The 25,752-nt window shown below is 46.6% G+C and overlaps 1 protein-coding gene across 3 annotated transcripts in view; it reads right to left on the minus strand.

Annotated features, from left to right (window-relative positions):
* FBXW8 (F-box and WD repeat domain containing 8) overlaps positions 1-25,752 on the minus strand; it is a 125,986-nt gene that overhangs the window by 98,181 nt on the left and 2,053 nt on the right. Inside the window, exons 1-2 of one of the 3 annotated variants that reach the window (XM_058691158.1) lie at positions 21,092-21,488; positions 5,690-5,794 (exon numbers count right to left, since the gene is read on the minus strand). In XM_058691158.1, coding sequence (XP_058547141.1) covers positions 5,690-5,794; positions 21,092-21,409 — 423 coding nt within the window. In that variant the 5' untranslated portion in view covers positions 21,410-21,488. Of the gene's footprint in view, positions 1-5,689; positions 5,795-21,091; positions 21,489-25,752 lie in introns of those variants that run through there. The other 2 variants (XM_058691159.1, XM_058691160.1) reach the window with 2 other exon arrangements.

A 25,752-nucleotide genomic window follows, 5' to 3' on the forward strand; every position in this document is an offset into this window, starting at 1 on the left:
ACCACAAACCTAGTATCTAAAAGCAATACAAACTTATTCTGTTTGGTTCTGGAGGCCAGAAGTCTAAAATCAAAGTGTAGGAGGCAGGGCTCCATTTCTTCTGGAGGCTTTGGGGGAAATATCTGTTTCCTTCTTTCCACCTTCTATTCCTCAGCTTTGTAGTCTGTTCCTCCATTTTCAGAGCCAACAACGCACCATTTTCTCTTCTCTCTGACCTCCAGCCTCCCTCCTGGAGGGAGCCCACCTGGATCATCCAAGATAACCATCCCATCCCAAGATCCTTAACCTCCTCACATCTGCAAAGGCCCGTTACCAGACGAGGTAACATATGCATAGGTTCTGAGGATTAGGAAGTGGACATCTCGGGGAAGGGGCATTATTCTGTCTACCACCTCCCCCCGGCTCTGACCTTCCTGCTGTTCCTCTACCCTAACAGGTGCGCGCCACCTCAAGGCCTCTGCACCTGCTACGGGCCTCCGCCAGAGACCTGCACAGCTTCTTTCTTCCCTCGTTCAGGTCTTTGCCCAAAGGTCACCTTCTCTGTGAAGTCTTCCCTGGCCGCTGACAAGGGCAGCCCCCACATCACCTCTGTGGGCACAGGTTTCTCCATAGCACACATCACCCTCTGGAACACACGTTACTTAACTGGGCGCTTACTAAAGGGGTAAATAACTGAAAGAGATGGAGAAACAAGTCCAACTTTTAAAAATTCAACACTTAGAAAAAAAACTGCATTGCTTTTATTTTCAATGGCCAGCTTCTGGCATGTACTGTCCTCAAGAGGCTCTGACTTTCTTATAAATACCAGTACTCGCTTTCTGGGGTTTTTTTCCCCCCCTTCTTTTAAACTTTTTAATTAGGGACAATTTCAAACACACACAAAATAAAGTGAGCAGTAGAAAGAGCCTCAGGACTCAGTCCCCAGGACTCAGTTCAAGTAGTTATCAAGACCCTGCCCTTCTTCTTGCAGCCGGCTCCCCATCTTCTCCCAGAGTTGCTGTTTTTCAGTCACCCCCGTTAAAGGAGGCAGCCATGGTAACTCTGCGAATTAAAAGGAAACCCCTGAGGGGGCCTGGGCCCGGGTCATGTGTCCCTGGGAGATGGAGTCAAGTGGCAAAGGCCACTATTTTTTTTTTTTTTTTAATTTTTTTTTCAACGTTTTTTATTTATTTTTGGGACAGAGAGAGACAGAGCATGACCGGGGGAGGGGCAGAGAGAGAGGGAGACACAGAATCGGAAACAGGCTCCAGGCTCCGAGCCATCAGCCCAGAGCCTGACGCGGGGCTCGAACTCACGGACCGCGAGATCGTGACCTGGCTGAAGTCGGACGCTCAACCGACTGCGTCACCCAGGCCCCCCGCAAAGGCCACTATTAAGGACGAAAGGAACCCTGCCAGCAGTTACAGGTTTTCAGAATCATTTCTGCTAAGAAAAATCAATCTAGCAGCGCTTGGCTGTGGACTTCCAGCTTGAAAGACTCCATGAAGATCTTTAGCCATAAAACCTCAGATTTCTGTTGCTTCTGTTTGGATATCTGGGAAGATCACGAGATCACATATTCCTTAAAGCCTGAAATATCAGAGGTGCCTGGCCGGCTCAGTCAGTAGAGTGTGCTACTCCTGATTTCAAGGTTGTGAGTTCAAGCCCCATCTCGAGTGTAGAGCCTACTTAACAACTTCAAACATCATGGTCTATCTAGTGTGGTGGGCTTTGGTTCCCAATTTATCTATTCTGGTATCACCTGCTTCTTGCTCACCAATTTTATCATACATCTTAAGCTGTTAACCTCCGTCTCTTCCCTTGTTCCTTTATTGCTCTCTTCATGCACGTTTTTCTACTTCTCACTTGAAGAATGTGACATTGTTACCTATGCAGCTAGATTTCTAAAATTTTACTTTAGCAAATATACATAAATAAAATGTGATACAAATGAAAATTTAAAAAAAGACCAAATTATAGAGATGAAAACAGATCAGGGTTGCCAGGGGTTAGGGATGGGGAGTGGCAGAGGTGACCATGCCAGAAAAGGTAGCACAAAAGATCCTTGTGATGAATGTTGTATACCTTTACTGTGTGGTCACACAAATCCACCACACCTGTGATAAAACTGCACAGAACTAAATTCACTCACAAGTGTACGTAAAACTGTGGAAATCTGAGTAAGCTCCGTGGACCGTACTGAGGTCAGTTTCCTGGCTTTGATAGGACTAGGTCGTTCCGCAAGATATTGCCAACGAAGGAAACTAGGGGAAGAGAACACAAGACCTCTCTGTACTATCTTGCAACTACCCATGAATTTATGATTATTTTTAAACTTTTAAAAATGAAAGTCAGTAAATCCTAAAACTGTTACTCCTCAGAATTATTCATATTGTAATATAATAGCAGACTTACTCTTCCCATAAAAAAAAAAAAAAAACTTTCTGTAACTTTGAACTCAGTTTTGTAATTGTTATCCATTTAAAAATATTATCTTTTAAAGTGCCAGGGATCTTGTGGGCATGCACACACACCCACATACAAAACCATAAAATTATAAGTAGCAAAATGATAAAGCCGTTCAATGAATCGCCCAGTGCATAACTTTGTTTACTACAAGTCACACTGTTCTCAAGACATTCCGGCATGGAACACTCCCACAACGACACTAAATCCCTCGGGGGACAACTATGGATAGCAAGGAGCTAGAAAGGTCAGCATCAGAGGTATACAAGGATCACAAACTAATGTAGCAGGACTGTCTTTCTGGAAGCACAAAGCCTACAAAGCAGAAAAAGAGGGGATGCAGAAAGGAGACAAAGTCAAAGCAAAATCACTTCTCCTGCACAGTTCGTGGCATAATTAAATCTCAACAAGTCCTTCCCGATCTGGGTTCCTTACTGTTAGTCAGTTACCAATTTGGCATACAGATCTAAGCAAACAGGTTTTCTCCAAGGGCACACATATAGTTCATGGTGCCAATTCCACTAGAACTGGCCCAATTTCACTAAAATCCCAAGGTGGCTCGATTAAAAGAGAAAAGAGACAGACAGGGACAGACAGAGCAAGCCCCCTCTAAAATCAAATCATAAAGCAGCAGGACATTCCACTCAACAGAAGGACTTTTTCCCAGTTTCAAAAATAAAAACACCCCAAGAAACAAATGAAAATGCTACTCATCTTTATTACTTTGCAGTTGTATTTTAATGCTCGAAAAAACAAAGCCAATTCTAAAAATCACTGGCCGCCCATGGTCACTTTCATGAAAAGGCGCTATTAAAAAAAAAAAAAAAAATTCTTGGCTTCATAGACCAGAGCCACCGGAAGGGTTCTGCTTAAGAATCTTTTCTATTCATATACGTGTGCTCTAAAAATTAGATTGAAAGGAAAAACAAAAAACAAATCCAACTGGCCAAAGAGAGAAGAATTCTGGTGGACAATTGGACCACTGTGTTGCAAATGAAACCGTTCACACCTGCACAATAATCTCACCAGCATAACGAATCTCTCCTGAAACGCAGCCCCCTTGTACCAAAAGGGGGATCTCTTCTTCCACCAGATCCTATCTTTCACCGATAAACTCTTTGGATGAGAAAACCAGCAGCAGACGTGAAAGCCACATGGCCCTCTACAAAGCGGGGGAGCAAAAAGCAACGTTAAAAGAAATGATTCCTTGAACAGCAGCTCCCTATCAAGAGTGAAGATTTTATCATCTAATGCGGACTTTGCGGAAAACAGCTAGCTAGCTATTAGACCCTGTTCCAAGACTTCGGCTAACAGCATCAGGCTGAAATCCAGGAGTTGGACTCATTTAGCTACACCCTTGTTTTCAACTCTTGGGAACAGGGCCAAAGTGTAAAGTTAGAATAGAACAAATCCAATTTCCAAGGGAAAGAAGAAGACAATATAGGTACTCTTGCTTAATGCGATTGATAGGCTCTGAGCATGGTTTACGTTTCAGTCCGTTTTTATTTAGTGAATTTTAGCCCTGGAATAATTCCTTCCATCATTCCTAAAGATTCCAGACTCTGCATCAAAAAAAAAAAAAAAAAATAGTCGCGAACACCCCCACGTAATAGTGTGGCAGTCAAGAACACTGTAAACTTTTTCAAATTCGTATCTAGGTAGAAAATTTTGATTAGGCAAACTGCTTCATAAAAAAATAGCATAAGCCAGAAACTTTTAAAACTGCCTTGTATTTTCTGTGACTTCACGGAAGTGCCAGAGTAGCAACCTCCAGAGTCTAAATCTGGTCACTACAGTTTACACTCTCAAGCTGCCGTAATGTTTTTAACTCCACGTTCTTGGTGCTTTAGGGTTTTGTTTGTTTGTTTTTTACATTTTTTTTTAAAGTTTATTTATTTCAGTAATCTCTACACCTAATGTGGGGCTTGAACTCACAACCCCGAGATCAAGAGTTGCATTCTCGGGGTGCCTGGGTGGCGCAGTCGGTTAAGCATCCGACTTCAGCCAGGTCACGATCTCGCGGTCCGTGAGTTCGAGCCCCGCGTCAGGCTCTGGGCTGATGGCTCGGAGCCTGGAGCCTGTTTCCGATTCTGTGTCTCCCTCTCTCTCTGCCCCTCCCCCGTTCATGCTCTGTCTCTCTCTGTCCCAAAAATAAATAAAAAACGTTGAAAAAAAAAAAAAAATTAAAAAAAAAAAAAAAAAAGAGTTGCATTCTCTTCCAACTGAGCCAGCCAGGCATCCCTGGAGTTTTAGTACCACTCCATTTTACCTAGCTCTTTCTTTTAAAGGTGTAGACACGTGTGTAAAATGCAGTCTAGAATCCAGGGGGTAGGAAATGGTAGCCATTAGACAAATTAATTCTTTGGGAGTTATGGACAACAGATACTCTTTCTCCTGAGAAATACAGTTATCCGTGAAAGCCAAATGGTCAGCAATCATATTTGTCTTTGGAGAAATTATACTCTCTGCCAAAAAGAGGTGAACGAGAGACCCAATTTAATGGCATAAACCTTTGCCTCTCCAAGTTGTGGCCAAAGCCACGCTGACATTACCTGGTTCGGAAAGCAGAATATGAGTCCCACTCCGGACCTCCTGAGTTGGAATTTGCATCTTATCAAGATCCCCTGTGATTCACGTACACAGTGAAGTGTGGCCCGGACGGTATCTGCCACCGTGCCACCCCACGGGCGTATGCTCCAGAAGGCAGGAGATGGGGACACCGATTTGCAATTCCCTCAGCGGGTGTCAGTTCTCAGGTGCCTCGCACCTCACTGAGTGGGATTCTAGTGTTTAAAGGGCAATTTGGACTCTACGCCTAAAACGCGACTTCGCGGTTTTGTCCCCAGGCTGACCCTCAGCTCCCAACCTAACGACTGGCTTGATTTGACCAAGGGCCGGCGGCATCTCTGCATTAAAAACAGCGAGGACACGAACAGCTCAGGCTAGCTCGAGAAGCAGAGCACAAAGTCGTCGGTCACGAGCACACTGCCACAGGCCAACCCTGCGGAGACTGCGGGGGAACAGAGCTCTTGAGCAGACAGTCACAAAGAGATAGACACCAACTGGAGATGTGGAGCAGAAGCCTTAGGTTCAGGGTTGCTTTCCTTCAAGCAGAGTGGCTACTTGATTCCTTCCTTCTTTCAAGTCTGCAGTTCTGGGAAGTCACGTTCTGTTACCCAGGAGCTTCCTATACTTTTGTCTCGCGTGGAAGTAAACCTTGAACACCAGTTTAGTGGCTGCTTACCTGTGCACACCTTCCCAGGTCTTTCCTGTCCAGATACTGAAATATGTTGATTGCCAGTTCGTAAGGCAGCTGGATGTCAAAGAAGGGCACGTCATCCATTTCATTCTGAGGAGAAGAAAAGGGAAAGAAGCTTACAATTCGGAGGAATGAAAATGCTCCTTTCGATGACAAGAGATATTGTGAGGTGGGAACGAGAGAGGTGCTGTCGTCCCGGGGGGAGCCCCGCAGTCTCACGACTCCACGGGGCAGTCACAGAACGGACTCACAACCGGATGGCCACGAGCCCACCCTCCTCACTCTTCACTTGTAAAATCCGCAAGGCCACTTCCCATAAGGCTTCACAAAGGAGAAGCAAGGGCGCCAGCTGACAACCTGGGGTGGGAGAGGTGGACGCCTTGGGCATCCGCGCACAGGCTGCGAGAAGCTCTTGGCCTCTAAGGGAAGCTGAGCGGTATGTAGCCAAGAAGGTGAGCTTTGGAATCGGAGGGGCCACCGGTCCCCCCAGGACAACTCTTACTTCACCCCCGCCCCCCGGAGGGCAGCGAGCACCCGCAGCCAGAGAAGCGCTGACCGAGGTAGGTCACTAAGGGGCCCCCGTCAGGGGAGCAGGGCTATGAACGGGGCGAGAAGTACACAAACGAAATGCTGCTCCTGAAGGAGGTGAGCACCGCCTCCCTTCCGCCGCTGGAGAAGCACAGGGTTTCCTAATGCACTCAGGGGCCCCCCGCCGGTGAACCTGAGGGAGCCAGTGCAAACAATGCAGATCTTCGGTGTCATTTATTAATGTGGAGAAATGAGAGCTCGCCTGCCTTTGGATAAGCAATTAGGGATGAGGTAACAGGCTTTATTTGAGAGATAAGGCTGTCATGACGATCCTGGTAGCACAAAGGAACGGGAGGGTGAAACACAAAGAGAGCCAAGAGTGCATGTGTTCCTCTCTGCCTGTTCCCAAATCCACCTGCTGAAGTTCACTTTTGTATGTATTTCTGCAAAGCTAGGGAAAGCAGGCTGTTGGTCTCAATGGAACTTAATAAAATTCATTTTTAATAAGCTCTGGCTGACATCAGTGACTCGTAGGTTGCCAGCGAATTCGTAATTCACCGAACACAACGGTCCTATACCGCAAGCTACAGTCTGAAAGCTGGAAGCCATCTCGGCATTTTTAAGGGAACGTGAGCACTGATTTAGACCCGACCAAGATCCAGGGTAAAGATTTTTCTGGATCATGTTTCCATTCATCTAGGAGTCTCAGAGCTAAAAGATAACGTGAAGGCCTAAGAAGGAAATGTGTTGACTTTGCAACAACAGTGCAAGGCTGAGTACGAGGCCAAAAAGGAGCTCTGGAGGGAATAGAGCGAGAGCTGACAGTTCTCTGGGGGCAAAGACAGGGCAGAATGTGAAACCGGCAGAGAGATGTTGGCCATACAGGGGGAGACGGAAAAACAAAACGGGAAAAAATCTGCAAGTGTAATCAGCAGGCGAAGGGGTCCCGCCTAAAAACATAACGGAAAGTCATTAGTCTGCTGTCAGGCTAGGTCCCCTCTTACAGCTAGTCGGCTTCATTCGCAAGGAGAAGAGGCAGCTCTCTCTCACTTGCCCCAGATACAACTGGAGACTCCTTCACACAACCCGGTGGGGGGGCGGGGGGGGGGGTCACCCACTGCCAGCTGAGCAAAGCCACACACGAGCCAGCCTGTCATTTGTGACCCTGGAGTTCCCTCTGCTTTCTCTTGGATTACTGGACCATGATAAGGTGAAGGAGCCTACTTTACCTCCTTGGTAGAGAAACAAGGGAAAAATGCTTATCCTTCCTTAACCTCACACGAGAAGGAGGAAGGCCAACACAAGCCTGCACTCGTGCAAAGTGAACTCCTGTTGAGCTTTTCACAGTTAGAGACGCCAGGCATCACTTTCTTCCATCGGTCCCCCCTTCGGGACTATCAACTGCTTTCTGGATGTGACACTACTGTAATGAAGCAGGACAAATCGCCTTTTTTTTTAGTTATCCTAGGACAGAAAATCACACTTCTGGTGGCAGGAGGCTTCCTTCCCCCTCTTCTGCTCCTTGAGATGGCCAATCCCCTATTCTCCCAGAGAACGGCGCCTCCGCCCTGCCGCCTTCCTCCTTGATCCCAACCACGGGGACCTCTGGGATGGAGGTTCAGGACCAAGAGTCAAACTGATAACCTTGGTTCTGCCAGCTGAGGAACCACGTGACCACGCTAAATACATGCGAGCCTCGGCTTCGTCTCTAAAGGAGAATGCGCCTACTTGGGAGAGTTACAAGAATACAGTGAAACGGTGCGCAGGAAGGGCGTGGGTGGGCCAAGTACCAGAGCAAAGCATACAACACCTGGTTGATACTGCCATCTTCCTTCCTGGACTGGCACCCCAGCTCCCTTCTTCCCCCTCGACGAGCATTGGCTGATTAGGTCCACATTCCATGGGGCTCCTCCACGTGCCGTTTACACAGAAAAGTGGCCTCCCCCTGTCCTACCAGAAGCAAAGGACAGTTGGCGACGGTGGAGAGGGGAAGGCACGCGGACATGAAGTATTCAGGAGTCTGAACGACGGGAGTGTCCATACAACAGGGCTTTTTCCAGAGAAACTTTCCAAGAGAATCACCAGTTTTAAAAGGTTATACCACGGTAATAGCCAAAGAAGGATCTGCTTTAGTGCACAGCGGAAGACAACAGTGTAGCCACCAGCGAGAGCAGATGACCAGTCAGGGGTGCAACGTCCCTCACGCCAACAAATTAGCTGAGATGCCATGCTGGGCTCACTGTTAACGGACCTGTGATGATGCGTCTTGAGAACTGAACTTCACAGCAATGAATTATAATTATGTAAACACAAACATTACAAAGCCACACTTCTTAAAAATCACTGTGTCCCGAGAATTACAACGTCTAAACTCCAAAATGACTGTCAACCCCCAACAGATCAGATTCCAGACTCATGTGAACAACCCTCCCTGTTGCTACCACTGGTTGGGGAATGGCAGGGAAGGAAAGAAACCGATGTGCTAAAGGAAGGTCCACCTCTCAAGACCTACAGAGACCCGCAAGGTCAGGAGATCGAAGGCTGAAGTTTCAGGCTGCACACTTGGAATCTTTTTGGCAAGATATTTGTATCACCAGTCCGTGTAGTGGATGCTGCAGGGGTCTCTCAGACTCTACCTGTGGGTCCCTAACACCCATTCCCCCAGATGGGCACAATGCTTCCTGCTCATGGCTCACTGGCTCAGCCTGACAGCAGAGTCCCTTCCGAGGCACCGCCCTTGGTCAAACAAGCTGCCTTGTCCAAGGCTACATCCCCTCCTGGAGGCCACATCCAGTGACCAGTCAATACCTAGGGACAAAGGCTTGGCCCCCCTGCCTCAGTTCGGGACTTCCGGGAAAGGCCAACCTGCTCAACTGCCTGCCCGCAGATCTCCAACCCAGAATCTGTTTCCCGAAAAATCCAACCTGTTTTCCCAAAGCAGCAGATGTGATCCAGGACAGTCCTGTACTGAGCACATTCCCAAAGGCTCTGCTGCACAACTGTGGAGACAGGAGCCTAGCTAACCCACTTCCCTTTCCTCCACTCGAGGAAGTGGAATGAAGTTATAGGGACATTATGACACCCAAAAGACAAAACAATCCAGAGTAGATTCAAGGTTAAATAAGTCACTCATAACTGTCGCTTTGTTATTAGTAACCCATCACTTGGGAAACACCTTACCAAAGATTGAGAGTTAGAAGCATGTTTGACCCTGTGGTTGAAAACGCAATTCTCTTATAGGGATCCAGGATTTGACAAGGATGTGGAGCCACATCCTGGACAGAGGTACTAGCCCACTATCTACACACAACCTACCAGGACTTAAGCACTCCCATCTGGCACTTCCCACAGTTTAGAAACAGAAGTAAAAAAAACACCATTTGCTACCAGTATGCAGAGAAATACCTTATAATATAAACGATGCTAGGAGATTTCTACCTAGGCCTTCCTGAAACACATAGCCATCTGAAAAGTTATAGGCCACATGAACCAATTTTGTATCTGTATGAACTTTCAAACATGGAAAGGGACAAGTTGACATTTCAGAAACAGAGATATCCCAAGAATGAAGAGGTTAAAGACACTGGAAATATTAACGTGGAAAACTGGTCACATTACAAAAAGGGCCACAGGACTACAATGTTTAGAGAGAATCGCTTCCCATTAATTTTATAGCCCAAGCAACGTGACAATGGCCAATAATGCTACAGAAAACTAATATATCGATGTATTAACATGGTTTTGAATTTGAGGAAAAACATCATGTGGATAAAACACAACTGAGCTTTTAACTCTTTATGGCTCAAATATTGATTCTTTACCACTATGGTGACTCTTGTCCTGTATTACATATCAAGACCATCTGTGGAGTTAAAAAAAAAAAAAAAAGCCCCAAATTGCCTATTACTCCAAATTTCCAGGGGTGAGGCTCGAGTAGCTCTTCCTCAGGGATCCTCATGCACACTAGAAGTTGAGAACCACAACCCTAAATCATAGGTGGATTAAAAACAATCCTTTCCCACTCAAGCAAAAAAAAAAAAAAGAAAAAAAGAAAAGAAAAGAAAACCCACACAAACCCCACAAAGGGCTCACGTTACTTTGTTAATTCAAAGTCAGTGAACAGTAGATTTTCCCAAAGTCTACTGGACTTCCTCCAAAAATGCTAAAAGAAATTGCAAACAGATCCATCCCCGGGGAGGCTGATTTGTACTCCTATGTGCTAATGTAAGACTAATTCTGTAAATGGATTGGTTTTGTGCCTTACTGTTAGAAATTTAATCTGTCTTCTCTGGTTTAGAAGAAGAAGGGGTAATTATTAAGAGCCAAAATCAGTGAGAAGTGAAGAAACGGACTCCACGTTTGTCCCCAGTGGACATCTCCAGGGCAAACAGAACACTCAAGATCTCTCTAGGTTGTGTCCAAAGGAACAGAGAAGAACACCTCAGACACACAACAGACATAGTAGTATTTCTGCTCCATCTGTGGCTGACAGGACACTTTTCTAAAGGAATTTCTCTCCATTCTCTGCCTCCTGCAAACGTGGAGTACGGCAGGACCACACAATCCCAACAAGAACAGAGGAGTGCTGGGTTCACCCGGGTCTTCTTCCAAAAAAAGAAACAGGGTCTGAAACACCGTCCAGATAAATAGGCATTTGTTCACAATCCCACAGTGGTCTTGAAATACATATTCTTATTCGTACCAAAAAAAAAAAAACAAAAAAAAAAACCCAAAGTACACCAAATAAATGTTAGCAGCAGTAGTCGCCTTTGAGCAATGGCATTACAGGATTTGTTTTCTTCTTCTTCTCAAATCCCCAAGTATTTTTACAATAAGTTTGTGGTATTTTCACAGACACAGCAAAGCAACACAGTTTTGAAACAAGGTGCTCGCTGTTCAAAACACTATCTGGAATCAGGGCCATCCCAGGTGCTGGTGGCAAATGTGTTAAGAAAGGATGTCTACACTCATACGGCTCAAATCTTTGAGAGAGAGCAGTCATCGTCCCATGGAACAGCATCAAAACAGGCGACTACGAAAAGCAACATAAACGGTCCCCGAAGGTATTCCAAAGTTCATTAGGAAGTCAGCTATTTAGAACTTGAGAAGCATTTCTCCAAAGAAGCCGGGCAAGGGGTGGTTAAGCTCCAGAACAGTCCACAAAAAGCCAAATTATCTCTTCACATTTAACCTAATCCCCGTGCCTCTCGAGGAGAAAGGGCAAAAAATGTTTAGGTTTCTGTCGACTGTATGCGTGGCGACAGAAACGTAACACTGCACGGTCTAAGCGGCACGCTGCCTTGCACACAGCAGACACACGACTAAGGTCCGAGGGACTTTTTTTTTTTTAAACAGGCTTTCCAACTTCAAGGACAATTCTCATTCACCACCTACTGGTAGGATTCGGCTGGGCACTCTGGCAAGGGACGGAGACAGAAAATGCCAATCTAAAGGACCGGGAGCGAGCGCTTGGCATGGCAGCAAAAGAAGCCGGTGGGAGGCAAGAGAGGCGGGAGCTCTGCCTTCAAAGTCGCAGTTTAAACTGGGATCTGGGGCGCCTGGGTGGCTCAGTCGGTTAAGCATCCGACTCTAGATCTCGGCTCAGGTCATGATCTCAACAGTTTGTGAATTCGAGCATCGCCTCGGGCCCTGCATGCTGGGCATGGAGCCTGTTTGGGATTCTCGCTCTCTCGCCCTCTCTGCACCTCCCCTGCTCACTCTCATCTCACTCTCTTAAAATAAATACGAATTAAAAAAAAAATTAAATAAACCGGGATCGGAGCTTAAGGACCCAGAAAGGAGGTAAGACAGGTGAAGGGGCAGCTCCCTAGTCAGAAACTTGGACCAGTGTGCACATGGATTCATTTGTGAGAAGAGCAAATAGTTTCATGTCAAGTGTCCTAACCACTCCAAGGACGTTCCTACCATCAGGATTGGCTATATAATCTGTGGAGCCCCACGTAAAACAAAACAGGGGAGGCCCTTGTTGGAAAAGGATTAAAAAAATAAAAAAATAACATCCTTAAAGTTTATTTAGAGAGAGAGAGAGAGAGAGAGAGAATGAGCTGGGGAAGGGCAGAGAGAGAGACAGAGAGAGAGGGAGATGAAGACAGAAGATCCGAAGCTGGCTCTATGCTGACAAAAGAGAGTCCGATGCGGGGCTCAAACTCATGAACCGGGAGATCATGACCTCAGCCAAAGTCAGACACTTAACCAACTGAGCCACCCAAGTGCCCCAAAAAAGATTAAGAATTTTGAATTCCATAGGTCACACAGGCCACAAGGCCAGCCGACCTTGGCCACCACAAAACCTCCACACTTGCTGTTCTCTGCCGAGAATCCCCTCCCCCAGATCTCTTCACGCTTGCTTCCTCATCTCCTTCCACGAAGCGTGAGTCTTCAGGAAGGCCTTCTTGAACAGTGCTATTTAAAATTATAGCCTCTCGGGGCGCCTGGGTGGCGCAGTCGGTTAAGCGTCCGACTTCAGCCAGGTCACGATCTCGCGGTCCGTGAGTTCGAGCCCCGCGTCAGGCTCTGGGCTGATGGCTCGGAGCCTGGAGCCTGTTTCCGCTTCTGTGTCTCCCTCTGTCTCTGCCCCTCCCCCATTCATGCTCTGTCTCTCTCTGTCCCAAAAATAAATTAAAAACGTTGAAAAAAAAAATTAAAAAAAAAAAAAAATTATAGCCTCTCTCCCAAAACTTACACACTCGATTCCTCCTACTTGCTTAATTTTTCTCCAGACCATTATGTGACAATTATTTGTTCATTGTCTACCTCTCTCCAGAACGTAAGTTGAATAAGGGTATGGATCTTTTCGGTCTTGTTCGTGGCTGTATCTTCCATGCCTAGAACAGTGCCTGGTACTAAGAAACCACTTAATAAATATTTGTGGAATGAATGAATAAAGCCCAAGCTGCTCCCACCAGCAGAATCTTCCAATGAAGAAATGACCTACGTTACAAGTTGTTCTGGTATACACAGAGGCCATTTCAAAGGTGCCCAAGCAGAGACCTCCTAATCCATAACAGGAAAAAAAAAATGAATCGCATGGATAGTAAGAACTTTTCCATTGAGGGAACAAAGAAGGAAGAGAAATCTGGGCTGGAGAGATCAGAGAAGAGTTAACACAAGAGACAGAACCCAAGGTGAACATTAAAGAGAAGACAGAGGGCAGCAAAGAGGAAGGGAAGCTGTCCCAGCTAAGCCAGGTCAGGAGTTTACACCCGATTGTTTGCCTCAGTGCAGATTAGCAACTTTCCTCACTCATTGCTAACTTAAAAGCAGAAGGAAGCTAAGCCATCAAACTGATCTTGCTGACAGCAAAGCTGCAGGTTCTGACAAACCAAATACTGACATGGTGAACAATACAGATCAGCCAGCACTATTAAAACTTTATCAGGCTTGAAAACCCCAATCTTAACTTGAAGAACGTTTGAACATTCCCAGGGGTTCTAACAACCCTAGAGCCTCTCTGTAACACTGCTGTTGGGAGCAGGAATTCTGCCCAGGTTATTTCAATGCAACAAATGTAGTTGGGGCCCCTACTGCACGGAGTACTAGAGGTGAGGGGACAGGAGTAAGACAGGAGGCCCTGCCCTCCAGGGACTCCCAATCCAAGGAGGAGGGTGGCAGGGGCTGATCGGTGAGAAGTCTTAGCAAAGAGGAAGTGAGCAGAGTGAACTCTCCTGCAATAGTAATGATACTAATAGGACCAGCTTTGGGGTGCCCGGGTGGCTCAAAGTCGGTTAAGTGTCCGACTTTAGCTCAGGTCATGATCTCGCGGTTTGTGGGTTCAAGCCCTGCATGGGGCTCTGTGCTGACATCTCAAGAGCCTGGAACCTGCCTCAGATACTGTGCCTTCCTCTCTCTCTGCCCCTCCCCTGCTCATGCTCTCTCTCTCTCTCAAAAATAAACATTAAAAACATTTATTTATTTATTTATTTTTTTTTTTTTTTTTTTTTTTTTTTTTATTTTTGGGACAGAGAGAGACAGAGCATGAACGGGGGAGGGGCAGAGAGAGAGGGAGACACAGAATCGGAAACAGGCTCCAGGCTCCGAGCCATCAGCCCAGAGCCTGACGCGGGGCTCGAACTCACGGACCGCGAGATCGTGACCTGGCTGAAGTCGGACGCTTAACCGACTGCGCCACCCAGGCGCCCCTAAAAACATTTTTTTAAATAACAGGACCAGCTTGAATTGGTTGGCTGCTCACTGCATGCCAGGCTTTGTGCTAGGACATTCCAGGTTTTGTTTCACAGTCTCTTCACAAGACAGGCATTAGCATCATCCTCATTTGATACGTAAGGCAGAGTAAGTTAACTTGTCCAACGTCAAACAGGCAGTTAGCAGAGTCTGAATTTGAACATGGGTCCGCCTGACTCCGGAGCCTAGACCCGTAACCAGGCCTATAGTTTTCATTAATGCCATGCTTTCAGTTAAAAGAAGCAAGACTACGGGCTTCTCGGGTCAGAGACTGTGTCCATTCTGTTTACTATTGATTCCCCAGCCCCCAGGTGATCAGTACGTTTGGCGATTAGAAAACACATACATTCTCATAGTTAGGGCTGTTCCAAACCCCACCTAAGATGGATATCTGTTGTCTCTGCTGTTTTCCTGCCCAAAATTCACTCCCTCTTCTCTTAGGAAACCACCTGACTGCCACACTTGGACTACATGGTTCAGTGAGGCTGACCCCTCCGCCCTGATCATCAGGAGTGGGCAGTGGACACAAGCCTGGCCAACTTGAGCCCGTGACTGGCCTGAGGATGAACACATGATCCAGTCTGGACCAATGGGAATTTAAGTTCGTAACTTCTACAGAAAACAGATGCTCCCTTTCTCCTGTTAGAAGCAAACAGAAGGTAAGACTGGAGCTGCTGGTAGTCATTTTATTTCAAGGAGGGGAGAATCTTCCTGTGAACAGAGACAAAAAGAGGGGGCGCCTGGGTGACTCAGTCGGTTAAGTGTATGACTCTTGATTTCAGCTCAGTCATGATCTCACAGTTGTGAGATGGAGCCCTGTGGAGGGCTCCGCGCTCAGGGTGGAGTCTGCTTGGGATTCTCTCTCTCCCTCTCTTTCTGCCCCTCTCCCACACTCACGCACTCTTTCTCTCTAAATAAGTAAACAAACAAACAAAAAAGGAAAGCAGGACCGCAGAGATTTCCAGGTGCATTATCTAAGCACCCAGACCAACCACCACCACCTGGAATTTTCAGTTATTGGAGTCAAGAGATTCCAGTTTGGGTTTCTGAAGCCACTTTGAGTTTGGCGCCGATTTCTTGTGGCTCCAAGCCGGACATATCACCTAAATAGAAACAGGACCAAGCAACTGGACATCACAGATTCCAAGAAAGAAGCATACTTGCAATTTTGCTCAAGTGCCCCATGACCATGGAGAAGTTGGAGGTAATGGAGAGAGAAAATGGAAGAAAAAAAGAGTGCCTACTGCCTCTGAAATTCTGTCCAGGGCATAGCATTTCTTTCACCAGTTAAAAAACCTTATACTAAAAAGACAGTCCAGATGTTCCCATTCATCACCTAAAAGCACATGGCTTCTCGGGGCCGTTACTTAAAGCTTCAGAAGAGAAGATGCGGCTCAAGAGGTCTCACTTCTCACTTTTTAGCTCAGCTGTGCTTGTCCGTCGAAGGTCTGGCCGACACCCAGCAAGACACCGTCAGGCAGTGCTGTTCGCCTAATTCCTCCGAAGGCAAAGACTCCCGACTGCTAACTTACTAGCTGGCTCTCACTCCAGTGAGGATACTGAGAAGTCTGAAGTGAAAGAGGCTGCGTCAGGTGAGGTACGGCGGGGTGGGCTGGCACGACAGAGCGCACCGAAGGTGGCGGGGCAGTGCCCGGCGAGAGGGGGTGTGAGGAGGCGGCACCGGATTTTTCCTTCTCTTTCACGTCAACTGGATCAACCTGTCAGTTTCTGGGGCGTCTCAAACGGAACTAAATCTTCCTTTTCAGGAGTCAGGCATGGATCAAATAAGGATTCTTTGGAAAACAAAGGCAAGGATCACAAACTCCTAACCCAAGGCAGACCTGGCACACAGGTTTCATTTAACCCACAGTGTTAGTACTTAAATTTTTTTTGTATTCGTTACCAACAATTACAAACAGGAAGAATTTGAGTGATAGAGGGCATTAATGGCCTCTGCTTCGTTCATTCCTCCCTGTATCCAGGCACCGGGTGACTCCACGTGAACTCCAGACTTGGCCATATGGCTTGCTTTGGCCAACGTGACAGTAACAAGGATGACCTGGCCAGAGACTTTGAAAGCACTTGGGCATTACAACGTGCCCTCCTCTTGCTCTAAGAACTCTGAGAAGGCCCACCCAGGGCTCACCTGTTGGATGATGAGACCTATAACGAATGCACACGTACTCAACAACTAGCCAGCCCCCCAAAGCGAAGCTACCTGGCTAACCAGCAGCTAACCTTAGACATCTGAGTGAACCCACCCATGCCCGGCCCAAATTGCCACTTTGCAAAATGGTGAGCTAAATACTGGTGTGTGTTTTTGGGTTTTTGTTTTTTTTTTAATGCTCTGTGATTTTTTTTAATTTTTATTTATTTTTGAGAGAGAGAGAGAGAGAGAGGAAGCAGGGGAGGAGCAGAGAGAGAGAGAGAGAGAGAGAGAGAGAGAGAGAGAGAGAGAGAATGAATTCCAAGCAGGCTCTGCACTGTTAGCACAGAGCCCGATACGGGGCTTGCTCTCACAAACCGTGAGTCCATGACCTGAGTCAAAATCAAGAGTTGCACACTCAACAGACTGAGCCACCCAGGTGCCCCGAGCTAAATACCGGTGTCTTAGGCCAAAGTCTTGGGTGTTTGTTGTGTTGCAAAAACAGACAGAGTCCACATAAAAATAAACATTCCCAATTACAAAAGTCTGAAGGCGGCCACACTGGGACCACATTCCCACAAGGAAACAACTAGTTGACATGGGCAGTGGCTCCCACCTTTAGCCCAGCTACAGTGTGTATTCCCCAAATTGTCACTTTCTCATCTCACTCACGTGGAGGTCAAGTTCAGTTGCCATACATCATCTCCGTTAGATGCGGTTATATTTATGGCAAAGAAGAAAGTGAAATACCATAATCTACACACTTATTATCAGGCAGGAAAACCACTGTAACTACCTTGGAAAATTGTTTGCCAGTGGCTACTAAGGCTGAACATCTGCATACCTATGATCCAGCAATTCCACGATTAGGTGTGTACCCAAGAAAAATGGGTACGCATATTCCAAAAGATATGCAAAGCATTCACAGCACTACTCCCAACAGTCCCAAACTGGCTGGTGAACTACTTATCAAGAATGCCCATCAACAGAATAAAACAGGACATGTTCATAGGGATGAATCTCACACATGATGCTACGTGCTAGAACCAGACACAGGAGATGTAGGATTCTACTTATAGTTCAAAAACAGACAAAATTAAAATAAAGTGTTAGAAGTCAGGGGAGAGTGAAAGAAGAGAACACGCTGGGGGTTCTGACGAGCTGACAATGCTGTTCTGAAATCTGGGTGCTGTTTACATGGATGTGTACGCCCGTGATAACTCACCAACTTGTACATTTATGATTTTATGCAGGGTTTGATTTAAAGAAAAAAACATTTAATGATTTAGAGAGAGAGCACGTATGATGAGGAGGGGAGGGGCAGAGAGAGAAAGAGGAGAGAGAGGATCCCAAGCAGGCTCCGCACTGTCAGCACAGAGCACGATGCTGGGCACGACCTCACGGCTATGATGAGTCAGTCGTGAGACTGAGGTATCAAAATGCTTACTGAGTCACCTAGGCGCCCCTGAAAAAACTTTCAAAAGGAGAAAAACAAGACCAAGACAAGGACAAGGCTATGAAAAAACATTTAAGTATTTTTTAGGGATATCATGAAAGTCATTTCTACAGAGTCATGTTTAATATTTAATGTGACAAAAAGAATGATAGCCATCATGGGATGTCTGGCTGGTTCAGCTGGTGGAACATGTGACTCTTGGTCTTAGGGTTGTGAGTTTGAGCCCCAAGTTGGGTATACAGAGTAGATAAATTAAAGAAAAAGAAAAAAAGCTAGCCATCATGAATCGAAGCATTACAGGTATATGACTGGAACCTGGAAAAGATACCTAACAAGACACCCGATGAACTAGGAAAAAGGAGAGAATAAGCCATACCTAGGCTACCTTACTCCTTTGCATTATCTGCTTGACCTCTGGGCTTTGGGGCTTACAACCACTGATCTAGGAATCGAAGCCTTTTCTATAAAGGTTACCATCATTTCTCACATTAAGATACTGAGTGGGTAGGGGCGCCTGGGTGGCGCAGTCGGTTAAGCGTCCGACTTCAGCCAGGTCACGATCTCGCGGTCCGTGAGTTCGAGCCCCGCGTCAGGCTCTGGGCTGATGGCTCGGAGCCTGGAGCCTGTTTCCGATTCTGTGTCTCCCTCTCTCTCTGCCCCTCCCCCGTTCATGCTCTGTCTCTCTCTGTCCCAAAAAGAAATAAAAAAAAAAAATAAATAAATAAATAAAAAAAAACGTTGAAAAAAAAAAAAAAAAAAAAAAAAGATACTGAGTGGGTTGACTGCCCCTGAAAATCAATTACTTTTTTTTAAATTTTTTTTTTAACGTTTATTTTATTTTTGAGACAGAGAGAGACAGAGCATGAACGGGGGAGGGGCAGAGAGAGAGGGAGACACAGAATCGGAAGCAGGCTCCAGGCTCTGAGCCATCAGCCTAGAGTCCGACGCGGGGCTCGAACTCATGGACCGTGAGATCGTGACCTGAGCTGAAGTCAGACGCTTAACCGACTGAGCCACCCAGGCGCCCCTCAATTACTTTCTTAATGCTCATCTGTCAAATGGGACTAATAATAGCCACGGAAGAGGGTTGTTGGGAGAACTGAAGAAGGTCTTTAAACCCTTAAAGCAGTACCAAGGAGAAAGCGAGTAATTTTATTTATAGCCATAATTTTATTTATAGTATTTTAAAGTACTTAAAAAAAAAAAAGCGCCCTGAAGGTTGCATGTTCTTAGGATGTAGAGCCCAGCAGTACCTGATGTGGGGATTCTGGCGACAGAGGAGATCATGGGCATGCATTCCAGGGCAGGCTTTTTTTTTTTTTTTAAATAAACTCTGATGCCAGTACGCCCCTGGGATCCTACAGTAGGCAGGCCCCCTCCATTTCTAGAACACTTCATTTAGGGCTCTGCTATTTTTGGTATCAATGCCTATCCCTCAGAAGTATTAGGGCTAGAAAGCCTTTAAGAGTCAAGACAGTAAACCAAAAGAAACTGTGCAGCAGAGAACAAGGTCTCAAAATTGCCTGACCATCTCAAACATCACATTTCTAGAAGCCTCCTCTCTGGATATTGATTACGCAGGTCTAGGTACAGACCAGAACCTGTCTTTTAATAAAGCAAAGGGGATTCCTACACTCAGTCAGGTTTGCAAAACTCCTAGCTGGTGAAATTTAGAGTCCAAGAGACCTGGATCCAAATTTAATCCCCAGAACTTATCATCTAAGTATCCCTGGAACAGTTACACAAAACGTTTTTGAACATCCTCATTCATAAAAGGAGACTAACAACAGGTACTTCCCAGGATTCTTATGAAGCCTGAAGACACTGCCACATTCAGTAGGTTGGACTTTAACTGGCAGGCCCCCAACCGTGCCTCGGTCCTAACAATCCACTTTCCTGTTTCTCTCTACCTCCATGGGCTGGTCTTGCCTTAGTCTACAAATCTATTTCCCAGGGAATAACTTCTGCATAGATCTGGACTGGCCTGACCAACTCATCTGGTGCTAAACCACCTTACCAAGGCATTCAAAGATTATTTTTACATCTGCCAGACTTCCTTAGTGATGACCCACTTCTTATAGAAGCAGAAGTGACGCCAGCAAGAATTTTCATATATACGAGAATTGTTCACATTAAAGGAGAGCTTGTAATTCACATCTCTCTCTCTCTCTCTCACACACACACACACACACACACACAGCTTCTCTCAACTTAGAGACAGGCAGAGCACAGGACCAGAAACTTGGTGAAAACCCCAATAGCTATTAATGTTATTTGAACAGAACTGTTAAATAAACCATTTTTTCTCAAAACAGCTTTTGCCAATTACACAATTACTCTAAACTGGGAGGCTGTAGAAGGCTTAAGCCTAATTTAAGTTGAACCACTAAAACCTGGTGTATTGCCGTAACCCTTAACCATGGATGTGTTTCAGGTGATCCTGACCATGCCAACTTCGTAAAGGGGGCCTTCTTTAGGGGAGAGAGGGTCCCCAGCTTCTCTGCAGATCCTCCGAAAGGATCCATGTGCACAAAACCAGAAAGAACCTCCATGCCAATGGTAGTGCCCAAAGGATTTTTCCTTTCCTGCTTTATGAATACATGTGCAATTGGGAAAAAATGAGTAATACTTACATTCTACAGAATAAAAAGAATTGCTTCCTAACCGTCCTGAGACCTCTTGCCTCCCTAAAGGCAACCCTTATTAAGTTACAGGAGTTCTTGAAGAGCAGGAGTTCGCCAGCTGATACTGACACTGGGGGCTGGATCATTTTCTTCTGGGCGCTGTCCATACACGCAAGATGTTCGGGAGTATCCCTGACTTCTACCCATTAGATTTACGGTAACAACGCCCCCAACCCAGTAGTGGTATCCAAAAAAGGTCTGCAGACACTACTACCAAGATGGGAAAACAAAGTCACCCATGGTGGAAACTACCACTTCCAGAGATACTCTATGCATGCACAGACCCCGGGTGGCAGTTGCTTTCCATTTCGTTGCAGGGGTGTGTGGCCGGGGCAGGCCCGGACCTCGGCAGGAGGGCTGAAGCCACTCACCAGGTCTCGGATGAGCTGGTCCACCAGCTGCTCCCCGCCCCCCGCGGCCTCGCGGGCCGGAGGGGAGCGGGAGCGGCTCGCCGCGTCCTGCCTCTCGGCCCGGGTCGCCCGCGGAGCCGGGGGCCGCCCCGCGCCCTCCAGGAGGCCCTGGGCCAGCGCCAGGTACCCCGAGGCCTGCTCGCCGCGCCCCAGAGCCACTTCGGGCCGCCGCGGCCGCCGCTCTGCAGTCTCGGGCCGCCGCCGCTTCCTGAGCGCCTGGGCCTGCGCCAGCTCCTCCTGCCAGCGCCGGCGGAACTCGTCCAGGCTGTGGTCGTCCATCGCCGCCGCCGCTCCCCGCCCTCCGCGTCGCTCTCGGCCCGCCGGCTGCCACGGGACAGTCCCTCCGCGGGAAGTGTCCGCCGCGGCCGGAAACCTGCGCCGCCGCCGCACCCGAGTTCCGGGTGGGCGGCCCCGCCCCCGGCGCGCCCCTCGAGCGGTCCCCGGCAGAGGTGGCTCGCGCTGCCCCAGGCCGAGCCCAGAGGCGGGACCCGGGCGCCCAGCCTCTCCGCTTCCCGCCTGGCGCCTTTGTCACGCGCGGACTTGACCCCAAGCACCGTTTCTTCATTCATCGAACATGCAATTGAGCGACTAGTAGATGCCAGGAGCTGAGGATTCAGCATTTAAACCCTAAAACCCCGCAATATCCCTCCCCTCTTGGGGTTTCAAGTTGGGGGGGGGGGTAAGAGGGGGAGGAGACCTTCCACACATGAACAGGAAGGTTTGAATCAGTGGTAACTGTTAAGGAAATAAAGGAAAAATGAGGCACAGGGTGGGGATGGGGGCGGTTGACTTTACACGGATGTTCAGGGAGGGCATCTCGGAGATGTCATCCGCACTAAGAGCTAAAGGAGAAGAGAAACCAGCCCTGGGAAGATCTAAGAGACATTTCCAGAAGGAACTACAAGGGAGATAGGAAAGGAAGGCACATACAATCGCATTCCATCTTCCAAATGCTTTGTAACTGCTGTTTCCTTCTCCGGGAATTCTGCTTCCCCCTTGACCTAGTTAAGGCCTATACATCTTTCATAGCTCAGCTCCCACCTGACTTAAACGCCTTCCCCCTCCACCCAAAATGGGGTCACCTGGTTATTCATTCCTATAGCATCCCATACTTCTCATAACACAGAACAGTTTGTAATTTTGTATTTGTGTAATTTTTTTTTTTTTTTTTAGTTTATGTATTTATTTTGAGAGAGAAGGAGAGCACGCACACCCACGCACGGTGGGGGGGGGGGCGGGGGGGGGGGACAAGGCGAGAGGGAGAGACTCTCATGCAGGCTCCCAGCTGTCAGCGCTTAGAGCCTGAGGCGGGGCACCATCCCACTAACCCTGAGATGAGGACCTGAGCAGAAATCAAGTGGGCACCCGACCCCCTGAGCCACCCAGGTGCCCCTGTGTAATTATAGTATCTCCCTTTCCTACCGGACTGCCCATTCTTAGCTTGGAGTCTGGAGATTAGTAGGCATTCAATGAATATTTACTAACAACCCCTTTGGATGAGAACTATTGTCCTGGCTTTACAGATGAAGAAACAGAGCCAAAAAAGAAAAAAAGAAAAAAAAAAAATCACACAGCTGGTGATGTGCAGACCAAGGATTCTGATTATACATATTAAAAAAATATATATATATGTATATATATATATACATATATATATATATATGTATGTATTTTAACTCCAGACCTGACCTCTTTAAATCATAAGCCAGCTAGGAACCATTGGCTAATTACCATGATTTTTCAATGCAGGGAAATTAACAGCATGGTTATCAACAGCCTGAGCTCCAGAATCAGACAGACATCTAGGTGGGAATCCCAGCACCTCATTTACTCACATCTGCTTTCTTCCAGCAACTTCATTTCTACGAGTTTATCCTAAGAGAAGAAAATGGAGGATGAATTCAAAGAACACCTTCAAGGATGTACACCAAAGCATTGTTTTCTAATACTGAAAAGCAGAAGCAATCGAAGTAACTGACAATAGGCCATTGATTAAATAAATTTTGCCCCATTAGGATGTAAGAAAGATCCTAACTAGAGTGTCAGCTCCTCGAGAGCAGAGATCTTGGTTCACTGCTAAGTCTTCAGCACTCAAAACTATGCCTGGGACATAGTAGCTGCTCTATAAATAATGCATCGATGAAATACTGTGCAGCTATTAAATATCACATGGAGAAAATTTAATCACCTGAAAATATAACCTAGCAAGTGAAAGAAAGCCAGGACAAACATAATACAGTATGATCCCAGTACTGCTTACTAAGTGTATGTGCATTTCGGGCACCTGGGCGGTTCAATCCGTTAAGCATCCTACTTCGCCTCAGGTCATGATCTCACAGTTCATGGGTTCGAGCCCCACGTCTGGCCCTGTGCTGACAGCTCAGGGCCTGGAGCCTGAGTGAGATTCTGTGTCTCCCTCTCTCTCTCTTTCTCTCTGCCTCTCCCCTGCTCACACTGTCTCTCTCTGAAAAATAAACATTAAAAAAAAAATTTAAAGTGTGTATGCTTTTAAGAAGAATATACACTCAAAACAGAAGAGCTCTCTAGAGGGCAGGATTATGGGTTAGTGTTTTTATCTGTATATTCTAACTTCCTACAGTGAAGGTTAGCCTAGCCCGGATCCCCCTAGAAAACAGAGCCTGAGACCTGGGCTTGCAGGCAGCTAGTTGTTTGTTGAAGTGCTTCTGGAAAATAGGAGTGGGGTACCAAGAAAGGAATAAACAGGAAGGAGGGACAGCTAATCCAAAGACCATCTTGAGTTGGTCCTGCTGTGCACAACTTACACTCCATCCCACTGAGATCATCCAAGCAGCCTTTTGAAGACGACCCCTCTGGATGGTCCTCCCAAGAGATCAGAAATGGAAGAAGGGAGACTGGATTCACTCAGCCATCCTCTATTAGAGGAACGTTAAGGAAAGAGTTTTTTCATAGTCTCCTGCTTCCAATGGAAAGGGAGTTTAAGAAAATGGGCTGTTACCAATGTCCCACACCAGGGGAGCAGAGATGCTCTCGGGCAAAAAGCAAGAACTACCCTATGCAGCAAACAGGAGGGACTGTCCAGTGACCCGTGCACAAAGCCTATTACTAAGCAATGACGAAGCAAAAGGTGAGCCAAGAGGTTGTGGTGTGGGGCATATGAGTCCAGTGAGGATTCTTTTTGTAATAAAAACAAGGAGCTGTTTTCTTCAGAAACTTTAGCTTATGTCCTGCCTCATACTATTTTCCATATGAAATTCCAAGGGTCAAGTTTGTTTTGATTATCTGTTTGTGAGTCAAAACCCACATATGGCTTTTCTGATAGCTCTGGAGTTTACAGAACATCTAATATTTAAGACAAAACAATTATAAAACACCTAATAATGATGTTAAAAAAAAATCATGGTTTCCTCTTGCCTTTTTATTTTTTTTTTTTTATTTTTATTTTTGGGACAGAGAGAGACAGAGCATGAACGGGGGAGGGGCAGAGAGAGAAGGAGACACAGAATCGGAAACAGGCTCCAGGCTCCGAGCCATCGGCCCAGAGCCCGACGCGGGGCTCGAACTCACGGACCGCGAGATCGTGACCTGGCTGAAGTCGGACGCTTAACCGACTGCACCACCCAGGCTCCCCTCCTCTTGCCTTTTTAAAAGAATTTTTACAGGGTCGACGATGCAGGCAGACTAATGGGGCCATTAGTCACCCAGAGAAAGTGGGGTGGGGAGGGAGAAAATCTGCCAAAAGAAAGGAAGATACCGTGCTCCATTCAGCATTGCCGAGTTCACTGACAATATGTATGTTGATTCTGTTTTTTTTTTCAACAGTAAATTCCTGGGCCTCTCATTTCCTCAAATGAAAAATAAAAATATATTCCGTTCAGAGTGACTGAAAGGTTGATAGTGGTTTATAGGACTCCTAGCACCCATAAGGCACACAGTAGACATTAAGTAAAGGCTGGCTACAATCCATATTATTAAGTCTTGGCCAATAGAGATTACATCCAACCTACGGCCTGCAGGTCTGGTGTTCCATGTGACCCACCTTTTTCTAGATCTAGTGTTCCTTGCAAGTTCAGTCCATTAAAATTCTTTGGTTGCAAGTCTTACTAGCTTAAGCAAAAAGCAATGGAACTCGGGATGGCTCACAAAGTTAAAACAAACAAACAAAAAATAACCATATCCTCAGAATACCAGAATCAGATCAGATTCAGGAGTTTCATTAGAGGAAGCCATGAACCACCTGTTTTGGATGATCGCACCACCTGTCTTCTGTCTTCTAAGACTCAAATTCTGAGAGCAAGGGTTCTCAGTGTGGTCCCTCAACCCAGCATCACCTGGGAACTTGTACGGAATGCAAATTCTCAGCCTAGAATTACTGAGTCAGAAACTCTGGGGGTACAACCCCAACAATGCATGTTTTCACAATCCCTCTCAGTACATTCCAGTCAGAGAACCAGTATTCATCAGAATGGCCTGGTTCCTGGCCTTTGAAGAGTTAGGGGTTGCAACGGCTCACTTTCCAGGACTCTCTGAAATGAGGAGGCAGAGTTCCCCAAAACAGAACGGGTAGGGAGGGATACTGGGCCAAACTAAAAATCTACAAGACTATCACGGAAGGGAGACTTTAGGAATCCAGTCTTCATGCC

This window comes from Neofelis nebulosa, chromosome 11, assembly GCF_028018385.1.
Source record: "Neofelis nebulosa isolate mNeoNeb1 chromosome 11, mNeoNeb1.pri, whole genome shotgun sequence".
In the NCBI taxonomy this organism is placed as follows: Eukaryota; Metazoa; Chordata; class Mammalia; order Carnivora; family Felidae; genus Neofelis; species Neofelis nebulosa.